Source organism: Saimiri boliviensis, chromosome 14 (assembly GCF_048565385.1).
Source record: "Saimiri boliviensis isolate mSaiBol1 chromosome 14, mSaiBol1.pri, whole genome shotgun sequence".
NCBI lineage: Eukaryota > Metazoa > Chordata > Mammalia > Primates > Cebidae > Saimiri > Saimiri boliviensis.
The window spans coordinates 27,315,514-27,329,750 of NC_133462.1; the positions used below are offsets into that span (position 1 = coordinate 27,315,514).

General features: G+C 47.3%; 2 protein-coding genes across 2 annotated transcripts in view; one reads left to right on the forward strand and one right to left on the reverse strand.

The window, feature by feature from the left end:
- Window positions 1-2,181, forward strand: part of LOC101045674 (uncharacterized) — an 80,279-nt gene extending 78,098 nt beyond the window's left edge. Inside the window, exon 8 of the mRNA XM_074385640.1 lies at window positions 920-2,181. The gene's annotated coding sequence lies outside the window, so the exon portion shown is untranslated. The remainder of the gene's footprint in view (window positions 1-919) is intronic.
- Window positions 1-14,021, reverse strand: part of LOC104650332 (uncharacterized) — a 29,083-nt gene extending 15,062 nt beyond the window's left edge. Inside the window, exon 1 of the mRNA XM_074385648.1 lies at window positions 6,433-14,021. Within this exon, the coding sequence (XP_074241749.1) occupies window positions 6,433-6,462 (30 nt within the window). The 5' untranslated portion in view covers window positions 6,463-14,021. The remainder of the gene's footprint in view (window positions 1-6,432) is intronic.
- Window positions 14,022-14,237: the final 216 nt, after the last annotated feature.

Below are 14,237 nucleotides of genomic sequence, written 5' to 3' on the forward strand. Positions count from 1 at the left end.
CAGATTTTATTTTTTCCACACAGCACTGTGCTGGGAATAACACATTATGTGATTAAATCCTAGTAATGCCTTGATGGTTCACAGTAAGTGTTCAATAATTCCCAGGATTTAGATAAAGGGCTCAGAATTAGTATTTCTTCCTCTCTCTGTCATTGATTCTCCTAAAAATATGTAGACTAAAAGCTAAATATAGACAGATGGAGATAAATAAGAAAATACAGCCGGGTGCGGTGGCTCAAGCCTGTAATCCCAGCACTTTGGGAGGCTGAGGCGGGTGGATCACGAGGTCAAGAGATCGAGACCATCCAGGTCAACATGGTGAAACCCCGTCTCTACTAAAATACAAAAAATTAGCTGGGCATGGTGGCGCGTGCCTGTAATCCAATCTACTAAGGAGGCTGAGGCAGAAGAATTGCCTGAACCCAGGAGGCGGAGGTTTCAGTGAGCCGAGATCGCGCCATTGCACTCCAGCCTGGGTAACAAGAGCGAAACTCTGTCTCAAAAAAAAAAAAAAAAAAAAAAAATACAAAAAATTAGCGGGGCATGGTGGCACGTGCCTGTAATCCCAGCTACTCAGGAGGCTGAGGCAGGAGAATTGCCTGAACCCAGGAGGCGGCGGAGGTTGTGGTGAGCCGAGATCGCGCCACTGCACTCCAGCCTGGGTAACGAGCGAAACTCCGTCTCAAAAAAAGAAAAGAAAAGAAAATACAGACATAGAAAGAGTTTAATATAGGTTAGAGAATTTTTTTTTGGGTGTTTATATTTACTTGTTTGTAACTTGTGCAACGACTGGATCTGCAGGAATAGAAAAGCTGCCAAATGGAATGTTTCTGTAAGCACTGGTTTTACTATAAAATTTAAAAATTAAGATTTTAAACTGTATAGTTTATTTTTCTTTTTTATCGCTTTTGGGTTTCAGGATATCGTGAGCACCAGCTGTAGAAAATCAGCAGGATGTACGCGCGAAAACTTGAATCTTTATACATCAGTTTTGTAAGGAAAGACTCCAGAGTGGGGCCAGACCTAAATAAGGCCTCCAAAAAGGGTGAATCGGATCAGAACTGGGGCAGGGAGAAGACCCTAGGTAGAATTTGTTGTCTATGCCTCTGGGGTACTTCCAGTTCTGTTTTTCTTAAGCTTACCTAAAAACTTACATCTCAGAGTTTATGTAATTTTAATGGATTTTGACACTGCTGTTAATTTTATACCATATATTAATAAGCATTTTTTTAACATAAACTCAAAATTTTATTGTCTTCATTAAAAAAAGTTGACACAGAACTGGATCACTCAGCTCTTTCTCTTCTTATCTCCTCCCAGTTCAAATACGTGCCTCTTTTAATAGCCAGCATTCTCTTAGGTCTCTCAGGGCACTCAAGCCTCAGCACAATCTTCTTTGCAGTTTTAGCCTTTTTCCAAAAAATTGGCTTAGTTTGCCCAACATAGACACTCTGCTTTCTGTCGTGACACCGCTTTCCCTGGGCATACAAAGAATCCTTGCCCTTCTTGTACTGTGTCACTTGGTGGGGTTGGTGCTTGCCACATTTCTTACAGAAAGCCCGGCAGGTTTTAGGAATGTTCACCATGTGTGCGTGAGCGCTATCAGCACAGAAGGCACTAATAAGCAATTTAAATGAATCTTTTAAAGTTTTCTAGAATAATTTTATTAGAAGATAAATATGTATTCTCAGAAAAGTAAAAGAAAAATAATGATAACTCTTCAGTCCATAAATATACCTTCAGGTAATAACAGAAGTCAAACAATATTTTTTAAAAATTGACCCAAGGTGTTTTGTTTTGTTTTTGCACACATCTATTCACTGCACCAACCATATGATGCTTAATTCAACCATGTATCCAGTTGCTAGTCTGGACTAGAAGTTACCGGATGGTAGGGATCATGACTGCTTCATCTGTTTTTTCAATGACCATATGAAATGGAAGCAATTAGTTTATTTGAATCACCAGAACTCCTCTTTGTGTTTCACCCAAGTACCAGAAAACTTCAGAAACTCTCATCTGGGTACCAACCAAAGTTACTCTTTTTTTTTTTTTTTTGAGACAGAGTTTCGCTCTTGTTACGCAGGCTGGAGTGCAATGGCTCGATCTCGGCTCACCGCAACCTCCGCCTCCCGGGTTCAGGCAATTCTCCTGCCTCAGCCTCCTGAGTAGCTGGGATTACAGGCATGCGCCACCATGCCCAGCTAATTTTTTGTATTTTTAGTAGAGACGGGGTTTCACTATGTTGGCCAGGATGGTCTTGATCTCTTGACCTCATGATCCACCCGCCTCGGCCTCCCAAAGTGCTGGGATTACAGGCTTGAGCCACCGCGCCCGGCCAAAGTTACCTCTTATATCAGAGAGAAAACACAGGCTTACACCGATACAGAAGCAGAATTAATCATTCTTGTTAGCCTGACGCAATTCTGTCCTGGACATCCTCAAATGTCTTAAAGACAGTTAGCTGATTGTCAGAGGATTCCCAGTGACCCAGGGCTGATGGCCCAGTGATAAGCTAGGCTGGAGAAACTCAGGCTGATTCTAAATAGAAAATGGAACTGCCTTGGTGGAGCTCCAGAAGCTGGATCACCTACCCTGATTTGCCAGCTTTTGGGTAAGGAGGACAAGAATACTCCAGTATCACAATTTAAAGGCAGGTATAGTTGTGGTCATGGTTCTGGATACTTTGTGGCCTTGAACTCTTACTCTTAAGATACTTGTGCTGGGCGAGGTGGCTCACGCCTGTAATTCCAGCACTTTGGGAATCGGAGGCAGGTGGATCAAAAGGTCAGGAGATCGAGACCATCCTCACCAACATGGTGAAACCCTGTCTCTACTAAAGATACAAACAAGTAGCTGGGCATGGTGGCACGAGCCTGTAGTTCCAGCTACTTGGGAGGCTGAGGCAGGAGAATTGCTTGAACCCAGGAGGCGGAGATTGCAGGGAGCTGAGATCGCGCCTCTGCACTACAGCTTGGGTGACAGTAAGAGACTCTGTCTCAAAAAAAAAAAAAAAAAATTAAAACAAAAAAGTTTGTTTACACTTACAGATTCTGTCATCAGATTCTATTTACACCTGGAGCCTCTCACATAACTGTAGTGGTCACTAAACAAGATCTGAAAAGCTTCAAGAGCCACACTCAGAAACTGGGGAAGCGGGGAAGGGGACTCTAAGATTTTTATGTTGACAGCCAGGCACGGCGGCTCACACCTGTAATCCCAGCACTTTGGGAGGCCAAGTCAGGCCAACTATCTGATCTTTAAAACTGACGAGAGAAATATGAAAAGAATTCTCTATTTAATAAATGGTGCTAGAACAACTAGCTAATACTATGTAGAAGATTAAAACTGGTCCCCTTCCTTATACCATATATAAAAATCAACTCAAGATGAATTAAAGACTTAAAAGCAAAACTTATAATTAAAAAAAAAAAAAATACCCAGAACATAAATAACCTAGAAAATACCATCCTAGGCATAGAAACTAACAAAGATTTTATAATAAAGATACCAAAAGCAATTGCAACAAAAGCAAAAATTGACAAATAGAACTTAATTAGTTTTTTCACAGCAAAGGAAAGTATTAACAGACTAAACAGTCTACAAAAAAGAAAATTGCAAGCTATTCTTCTTTCAGAGATTTAATATCCAGAATTAAGAAACTTAAGTTTAAAAACAATATACCACTGCAATAAAAAGTAGGCAAAAAACATGAACAAATGCTTTCCAAAACACAAATACATGGCCAGCAAAATACTTTTAAAAATGCTCGCCGGGCGCGGTGGCTCAAGCCTGTAATCCCAGCACTTTGGGAGGCCGAGGCAGGTGGATCACGAGGTCGAGAGATCGAGACCATCCTGGTCAACACGGTGAAACCCCGTCTCTACTAAAAATAAAAAAAAATTAGCTGGGCATGGTGGCGTGTGCCTGTAATCCCAGCTACTCAGCAGGCTGAGGCAGGAGAATTGCCTGAACCCAGGAGGCGGAGGTTGCGGTGAGCCGAGATCGAGCCATTGCACTCCATCCTGGGTAACAAGAGCGAAACTCCCGTCTCAAGAAAAAAAAAAAAATGCTCATTACATTAGAGAAATGTAGACAAAAACAAAACAACAACAAAAAACTACAAGGAGATACCACCTCACACCAGTCAAAATGGCTGTTGTTAAAAAAGTGAGTAACAGGTTGGGCACAGTGGCTCATGACTGTAATCTCAGCACTTTGGGAGGCCAAGGAGGGTGAATCACGAGAGATCAGGAGTTCAAGAGCAGCCTGCGAACATGGTGAAACTTCAACTCTACTAAAAATACAAGAATTAGAGGGGCATGGTGGTACACTTCTGCAGTTTCAGCTACTCAGGACGCTGAGGCAAGAGAATCACTTGAACCCATGAGACAGGGGTTACAGTGAGCTGAAATTGTGTCACTGCACTCTGGTCTAGGCAACAGAGTGAGACTGAATCTCAAAAACAAAAGTCAGTAACAGATGCTGGCAAGGTTGCAGAAAGAGGGAATGCTTGTACACCATCGGTGGGAGTGTGAGTTTAACTTTTGTGAAAAGCAGCATGGCAATACCTAACAGAATTAAAAACAGGTCTGGGAGTAGTGGCTCATGCTTGAAATCCCAGTACTTTCAGAGGCTGAGACAGGCAGAACACAAGGTTAGCAGTTCGAGACCAGCCTGGCCAATATGGTGAAACCCCGTCTTTACTGAAAATACAAAAATTATATGGGCATGGTGGCACACACCTGTAGTCCCAGCTACTTGGGAGGCCGAGGCGGAAGAATCGCTTGAACCCAGGAGGCAGGAGTTGCAGTGAGCTCAGATCACGCCACTGTACTCCACCCTGGGCCATAGAGTGAGACTCTGTCCCTCACCCCCAAAAAAGCTATCTATATTAATGTTGCCATCTGCTATTGAGAAGAAAATTTACTGGTTAGATTTACCTTAAGATCTCCAATGGGCATACAACTGCAAATGTTTAAAGGGATCCTTCTGAGTCGTGAGATTATCAACCCAAGGTTTAAGGTCCTGAAGTCTTGAATTAGTGGGGCATGATGGTGCACTTCTGTTTTATCAGCTACTTGGGAGGCTGAGGCATAAGAATAGCTTGAACCCGTGAGGCGGAGGTTACAGTGAGGTGAGATTACACCACTGCACTCCAGTCTGGGTGACAGAGTGAGACTCTGTCTCAAAAACAAGTCAATAACAGAGGCCAGCAAGGTTCCAGAAGAGGGAATGCTTATATACTGCTGGTGGGAGTGTAAATTAGTTCAAGACCTAATGGGCAACATGACAAAACCACATCCCTACAAAAAATTAAAAAACAAAGATTACGTGTAGCCGGGCGCGGTGGCTCAAGCCTGTAATCCCAGCACTTTGGGAGGCTGAGGCGGGTGGATCACGAGGTCAAGAGATCGAGACCATCCTGGTCAACTTGGTGAAACCCCGTCTCTACTAAAAATACAAAAAATTACCTGGGCATGGTGGCACGTGCCTGTAATCCCAGCTACTCAGGAGGCTGAGGCAGGAGAATTGCCTGAACCCAGGAGGCGGAGGTTGTGGTGAGCCGAGATTGCGCCATTGCACTCCAGCCTGGGTAACAAGAGCAAAACTCCATCTCAAAAAAAAAAAAAAAAAAAAAAGAGAATAATTGTTTAGATATCTATAGTTTTAATCTGTGTGTACTCATGCAGAGCAGGCATTCTGAATTACTGGCATTCAATGAATGGCAGCAAAATTTCACAGAAAAACTCATTACGATGATTAAAGTTTAATAAATATTAGAAGGACAACAAAATAATTTCTTTATGGCCGTGCGTGGTGGCTCATGCCTGTAATCCCAACACTTTGGGAGGCCGAGGTGGAGGGGGGGGGGAAATCACCTGAGGCCTGGAGTTCAAGACCAGCCTGGCCAATATAGTGAAACCCCGTCTCTATTAAAAATACAAAAAATTCACCCGGCTCGGCGGCACGTGCCTATAATCCCAGATACTCAAGTGGCTGAGTCGCGAGAATCGGTTGAGCCCGGGAGGCGGAGGTTGCAGAGAGCCGGGAGAGCAGGACTGCACTCCAGCCTGGAGACAAGAGCGAGACTCCGTCTCACAGAAAAAATAATTATTATCAGGAAAAGCTGAAGACCCTACGGGCTGTATCCCCTCCCACGCACACACCGAGTGGGAATTTTGCACTGATGACCTGCCTGAAATCCCTGAACAATGTCGGAAATATCCGGGGCTGCGGGTGCAGAGCTGCCCAGAGAGCTCCAGACAGGGCGCCCCGCAGGTACAGGCAGGACGCTGCCGTCCAGGCTGCGGCTCCAGCCGCCATCTTGCGGCCAGAGGGGCTTGGGGGAGCTGCGCCAGCGGGGACTCAGGTCCAGCCGGTTTCACAGCCCGCTCTCCCATCTCGGGATACCCAGGCCCGCACACTCACTGTTTCCCGGCTTTCAGAGTCTCCTGGCATCTTAGCTGTGCGTCTCCCAGGACCTGCAGATCACAGGGCAACAGAGGATATAACCAAGTCTCGAGGGCTCCCGGAGTGGAGGACTCGGAGCCGCAGAGACAGATCCCAAGCTCTGGCGGGAGCAGAGACAAAGACCCCGCCAACGGCCGGAAGCCACGCCCTCAGCTCCAACTGCCGGCCTGATTGGGAAGTTCCCGCGCCAGCGCCACTGATTGGATAAAGGTCCAGGGCCCACCTCCCACCTCCACCCTCCACAGCATCAGTGCTTTTTAAAATCAGGGAAACAGCCTCCCATAGGAAGGGTCACGTGCCCATGGAATTACAGCTAATAAAGAAGTGAACTGAGGCTTGAAATGCACTTGCTCTTTCCCTTACCTGGGTCGGCTTGTTTAATACATCCTAGTATCAACTTAAGGGTAAAAAGAAAGTTTGGACACATTTTTGAAAACTTTTTTTTTTTTTTTTGAGACGGAGTTTTGCTCTCGTTACCCAGGCTGGAGTGCAATGGCGCAATCTCGGCTCACCGCAACCTCCGCCTCCTGGGTTCAGGCAATTCTCCTGCCTCAGCCTCCTGAGTAGCTGGGATTACAGGCATGCGCCACCACGCCCAGCTAATTTTTTGTATTTTGAGTAGAGACGGGGTTTCACCATGTTGACCAGAATAGTCTCGATCTCTTGACCTCATGATCCACCGGCCTCGGCCTCCCAAAGTGCTGGGATTACAGGCTTGAGCCACCGCGCCTGGCCTGAAAACTTTTTTTTTTTTTTTGAGACGGAGTTTCACTCTTGTTACCCAGGCTGGAGTGCAATGGCGCAATCTCGGCTCACCGCAACCTCCGCCTCCTGGGTTCAAGCAGTTCTCCTGCCTCAGCCTTCCGAGTAGTTGGGACTACAGGCGCGCGTCACCATGCCCAGCTAATTTTTGTATTTTTAGTAGAGACAGGGTTTCACCGTGTTGACCAGGATGGTCTCCATCTCTTGACCTCGTGATCCACCCACCTTGGCCTCCCAAAGTGCTGGGATTATAGGCTTGAGCCACCGAGTCCGGCCGAAAACTTTTTAATCATTTTGATAATGCAGGAAAAACCTTCATTCCATCCCTGAGCCCCTCTCTGACCATGCTGTACCCCACTGCTGACCACATCGTGGATGGCCATTAGGAATCGGGGGGCCACAGGGGCTGGGAATGGCTATGCATCAATTAGGTTGGCCAAAGTTGCTCATCTTAGGCTCCTCAAGCATCCTGTGTGTAGAGGCTATTCTCAGGATTGCACCACTGCACTCCAGCCTGAGTGACAGAGATAGACAACATCTCAAAAAATAATAATAAAAAAAGATAAATAACTGAAAAATTTGTATGAAACAAAATGAGAAATCTAATGTAGTAGGCCAAGCATGGTGGCTCACACTTGCAATAAAAAAAAAATTGAAGAAGCTGAGGTAGAACAGCCTGGGCCAGGAATTCAAGACTAACCTGGCTAACATAAAAAGACCCCATCACAGGTCCAAGCGCAGTGGCTCACGCCTGTAATCCCAGCACTTCAGGAGGCTTAACAGGGCAGATCACCTGAGGTCGAGAGTTTCACATCAGCCTGACCAACATGGAGAAACCTTTTCTCTACTAAAAAAAACAAAAAGCAAAAAATTAGCCAGGCATGGTAGCACATGCCTAGCTACTCAGAAGGCTGAGGAAGGAGAATTGCTTGAACCTGGGAGGCAGAGATTGCCAAGAGTCGAGATTGTGCTACAGCCTGGGCAACAGGAGAGAAACTCCATCTCAAAAATTAAAAAAAGAAAAAGAGATATATCATAATACTGCGGGCAGTTCTCATGACACAAAGTTCTATCATCTGGATGCTGAATCCAAGTAGATGTCACAATACACGATGTATGTGGGGCTTAGGCAGAAGAGGAGAATCACAACAGTTGAGTGGTGGACCCATCAACACATCAGAATCCCTGCTTGGGCAAAGCCCAACCCATAGAGAAGAGCCACATCACCTATGTACTGGGTTTAGCAATATGCCACACTACATCTTGTGGGGAGGGCCCGTGAAGTGTCACATCACCTAAATGATGGGCCCAAAAACAGGTCAAAATTTTCTCTGTGGGTAGGACTCAGGAAAAAAAAAAAGAATCACATGACCTAGGGGATGGGCTGAGGTATACGTAACAAACACTCCATTTGGCAGGGCCCAAGCATGAGAGAAGAGTCACATCACCTAGGTGCTGGGCTCAGTGATACATAACAGTACTTTTTGGCAGGTCCCAGGCAGAAGAGGTGAGTCACCTCACCTAGGTGATTAACAGAAAGACAGCTCATAATACTCCTATGGGCAGGGCTCATGCAGGAGAGTTGCATTACCTGGGGGTTAGACCCAGTGACATGTCTCAATAAACAATGTAGGTAGATCCTAGGCTGGAGAGGACAGTCAACCTCATGTAGGTTTTTGACAGAGTGATACGTCACAATCTTTTTTGGGGTACAGACTAAACAGTAGGGAAGAGTCACATCACCTAGATGCTGGGCTCAGCAATGTCACAATATCCTGAGAAGAGGGCCCCAACAAAAGAGTCACATTACCTAATTGAGGGTCTCAGAGGTATGACATAATGGCCCCTGTGGGTGGGGCTCAGGAAGAAGGTAGAATCACATAACCTTGGGGCTGGGCCCAGCTGCATGTCAAAATCACCCCAGTGGGCAGGGCCCAGGCATAAGAAGAGAGTCACATCATGTAGTTCTGGGCCAAGCAATATGTCACACTCCCCACTGTGGACAGGTCCCAGGAAGAAGAGAGTCACATAATCTCAGTGACAGGCCTAGATGTATGTCACAGTGACTTCTGTGAGCAGGCGGAAGAATCACATCACCTGTGTGCTAATTCAGCAATAAGTCGTTTTCTCTTCTGTGGGCAAGGAACAGGCAGGAGAGAAGAGTCACATTACTTCTCTGTTGGGTCCAAAGTTATGTCACAATCTCTTTTTGGGCAACATCCAGGTAAGAGAGGAGAGTCACATCAAAGAGCGATATGACACAATGTCCCCTGTAGAAGAGCCAAGGCTGGACAGAAGATTCACATCACCTGGCTACAAGAGCCAGTGATGTCACAATGTCCCCTGTGGGCAGTGCCAAGACAGGAGAATAGTCACACCACCTCAGTGCTGGGTCCAGGGATATTTCACATTCTCTTCTGTGGGTTTGGCCAGTGCAGGAGCACCAAATCACTCTGGTGCTAGGTAAAGTCATAGGTCACAATCACACCAGCAGGAATGTTCAGACATGAGATTATGCATCTGGAGTGGAAACAACCAACACATCAAAAACATGACCAGAGCATGCACAGTGACTCACACCTGTAATCCCTGCACTTTGGGAGGCCACAGAGGATACCTGCAACCTAGGAGTTCCAAGGCCATCCTGGGGGCAACATGGAGAGACAACATCTCTAAAAGAAACAATAATTCAACTTTAAAAAGAAATATACATCCAGAGCCTGGAGAACATAGCAAGATCACATCTCTAATGAAAAGATGATACATAGGCCAGAAAGACAGACAAGACAGAGACAGCCAGATAGATAAATAGAACCAGACATACAGAGACGGATGATAGATAAACAGTTAGATAGACAGACAGATAGATAGATAGCCAGGCAGGATGGCTCATACCCGTAATCCCAGTATTTGGGGAGGTCGAAGCTTGTGGATTGCTTGAGCATAGGAGTTTGGGACCAGCGGGAGAAACATGGCAGAACCTCATCTCTACAAAAAGGAGGTCCAAACTGCAGTGAGTCGTGATCACACACCTGCACTTCAGCCTAGGTGACGAAGTGAAAACACCTCATTCGAAGAAAAAAAATGTATACACATACATATATACACATATGTATTATATATACATATACACACACACACAAGAAACAACTTCAGTGAGCAGGAAAGAGCATAAGAGAGAGAAAGAGAGCAAAAAAACAAAGAACAAACAATAACGCAATGTACTGGGGAAATAAACTCGAAGTGGGGCTAGGAAAAAACAAAACAAAACAGAAGGATCCCCAGAACCGCAGCTACTTTGGAGGCCGAAATGGGATGGCCTGGGCGAGCCCGGGAAGGTGGAGGGCCGTCAGCCGTCATGGCACCCTCTACTGGACCTAAGAGGTACTGCCTCCCGCACCTTAAACGTTCAAGCCGGCGGCCAAGTCCTGGCCTCGGAGCTGATATCTGGTCGACCCGGCAGCTGGACAGAGAAGGCAGCCAGTGGTGAGGGCAGAGGCCCACCGGGTCCACCCTACAAGCCAGGAGTGGCCGAGTGTGGCACACGGGGCCTGAAGCCGTCTGCCGGGAGTTTAACTCCGCCAACCTTCCTTCCCTCCGCTCCCTCACGCTGTCTGCTGGTCCACCCGGGGCGGCAGAAAGACGGAGAAGGGCCCAAGGGGGGCGGGACCGGCCCCTCCTTCCCACCGCGCAGTGGGCGAGACCCAAGGCCCGGACGGCCAGACCTCACCCTCCGACACCCGCGCCTCAGCCAACCCCCGGACACTCCCCTAGCCCAGTCCCAGCCCGGGGGATGAGCCACCCAAGGTGGGGAGAGGCGGAAACCAGAGGGAGTGGACGCCAAGCAGGGGCGCCCCCGGAACCTGTGGCAGCCTCGGCGCAGCCTATGGCCCCTTTGGCGCTCGGAAAGCCCACAGGCGGACCCTTCCTAGCCCTCAAAAGATGGCACAGGATGGTCCCTGACTCTTCATCGGGATTTGGGAAAAACATCGGCCGGAGCCTTCGACGGCCAGGACCCAGGCGGGCCCAGAGCTGGTCCTGAAGGCTGTCCCCGGCCCCCTGCACCATGCCTCGTGAATCCCGCGGGGTAGGTCTCTGCAGCTTCCGTGAGCTGGGGAGCAGCCGGGCAGCCCCCAACTCTGCTCGTGCCAGGAGCGCGGTGACAGCCTCCCCTCCGCAGCCCTGCATGTCAGAGCTCCGACACAAGAAACGCGCCCAGAGCGCCGGTACCATTGGGACAGTTCTGCTGAAGGCTGCAGGACTCCCGAGCTCTGTCCGGCTCACAGCGGGGACTGTTCCTCCCTCGGCAGCTGCCGCTGGAGCTCCGGAGGACAAGAGAACTCTAGAAAGACGGTCGCCCCCGCGGGCCACACGCTGTGCTGTTAGCCCAAGAGGCCTCTGGAGGAGGCCTGTATTGCAAGCCGGCCGCTAGGTGACGCCCAACGACCACCTACGCAAGGGTCAGCCCGGAAAGAATGAAAAAAATATGTATATGCAAAGAACAATCATACCCAATCAGGGTGATTTTCTAGGCAACAAGGAAGAAAGCAACTTTGAGGTGGGGACAGTAGAGAAGACATAGTCGCCCCAGTCTGTGCACAGGTTTCCTTTTCTGTCTAAGACCTTGGTTTAGGGTATACAATTTTGTATTTCTTTATAACAAAATGACTTATTATAAACGTTATGTTTCCTTATTTCTTTCTTTATTTTGGATATAGAGGGGTTTGTTGTTGTTGTTGCTTTTTTTTTTTTTTTTTTTTGAGACGGAATTTCGCTCTTGTTACCCACGCTGGAGTGCAATGGCGGGATCTCGGCTCACCGCAACCTCCGCCCCTCCTGGGTTCAGGCAATTCTCCTGCTTCAGCCTCCTGAGTAGCTGGGATTACAGGCACGCGCCACCATGGCCCGCTAACTTTTGTATTACTTTTAGAAGAGGCGTGGTTTCACTATGTTGGCCAGGCTGGTCTTAAACTCCTGACCTTGTGATCTGTCCCCTCGGCTTCCCTAAGTGCTGGAATTACAGGAGTAAGCCAACACACCCAGCCTGAGACCGACTCTTGCTTTGTTGCCCAGGCTGGAATGCAATACCATGATCTTGGCTCACAGCAACCTCTACCTCCTGGGTTGAAGTGATTCTTGTGCGCCATTGTGCCTGGCTCTATTCTTTTATGTTTCACCTGTATGGTCCTATGATAAACCAGGGGACTTGTAGCCTCAGAGTTCATGAGAACAGAAGCTGACATCCTGAATTACTATTTAGAATGAATATAAACAAACCAAACTCTCTCCCATGAAACTCTTGGAAAGACAAACAATTAAAAAAAAAAAAAAAAATTGCAGCCAGGCATAGTGAATCCACCTGTAATCCCAGTATTTTAGAAAGCCCAGATGGCGAATTGCTTGAGCCCAGGAGTTTGAGACCAGCCTGGGCAAGATGGTAAAACATCATCTCAACCAAAAATACAAAACTGAGCCAGTTTCATAACCTAATTTCAAAATACATAAATAAACAGATTAAAATTTAAAAATAAAATTTAATGCTTGGCCTTAAATTTTAAAGTGCTTAAATCCCAGCACTTTGGGAGGCCAGCATGGGCAGACCACCAAGGTAAGGAGTTAGAGACCGGCCTAACCGACATGGAGAAACTTTATCTCTACTGAAAATACAAAAATTAGCCAGGCGTAGCGGTGCATGCCTGTAATCCTAGCTACTCAGGAGGCTGAGTCAGGAGAAACACTTGAACCCGGGAGGTAGAGGTTGTGGTGAGCTGAGATCGCACCATTGCACTCCAACCTAAACCCTAGAGCAAGACTCGGTCTCAAAAACATAAATTAAATTAAATTAAAAATAAAATTTGCCGGGTGCGGTGGCTCAAGCCTGTAATCCCAGCACTTTGGGAGGCCGAGGCAGGTGGATCACGAGGTCAAGAGATCGAGACCATCCTGGTCAACATGGTGAAACCCCGTCTCTACTAAAATACAAAAAAATTAGCTGGGCATAGTGGCGTGTGCCTGTAATCCCAACTACTCAGGAGGCTGAGGCAGGAGAATTGCCTGAACCCAGGAGGCGGAGGTTGCAGTGAGCCGATATCGCGCCATTGCACTCCAGCCTGGGTAACAAGAGTGAAACTCCGTCTCAAAAAATAAATAAATAAATAAATAAAATAAAAATAAAATAAAATTTAGGGCTGGGCACGGTGGCTCACGCCTGTAATCCCAGCACTTTGGGAGGCCGAGGCGGGTGGATCACGAGGTCAATAGATCGAGACCATCCTAGTCAACATGATGAAACCCCGTCTCTATTAAAATTACAAAAAATTAGCTGGGCATGGTGGCACGTGCCTGTAATCCCAGCTACTCAGGAGGCTGAGGCAGGAGAATTGCCTGAACCCAGGAGGCAGAGGTTGCAGTGAGCCGAGATCGCGCCATTGCACTCCAGCCTGGGTAACAAGAGCGAAACTCTGTCTCAAAAAAAAAAAGAAAAAAACTGTATATAGTTAATTTTGTTTCCTACCCTGAGAAGGGCATAAAATATCTGTTGCTTGCTTGTTCCTTTATGACAGGGTCTCACTCTGTCACCCAGGCTGGAGTACAGTGGTACCATCATGGCTTATTGCAGCCTCAACCTCCCCAGGCTTAGATGTTTCTCCCACCTCAGCCTCTCAAGTAACTGAAATCACAGGTGTGTGCCAGCATAGCCGGCTCTTTTTTTTTTTTTTTTTTTTTTGAGACGGAGTTACCCAGGCTGGAGTGCAATGGCGCGATCTTGGCTCACCGCAACCTCTACCTCCTGGGTTCAGGCAATTCTCTTGCCTCAGCCTCCCGAGAAGCTGGGACTACAGGCGTGCGCCACCATGCCCAGCTAATTTTTGTATTTTTAGTAGAGACGGGGTTTCACCATGTTGACCAGGATGGTCTCGATCTCTTGACCTCGTGATCCACCCGTCTTGGCCTCCCAAAGTGCTGGGATTATAGGCGTGAGCCACCGCGCCCGGCCATCA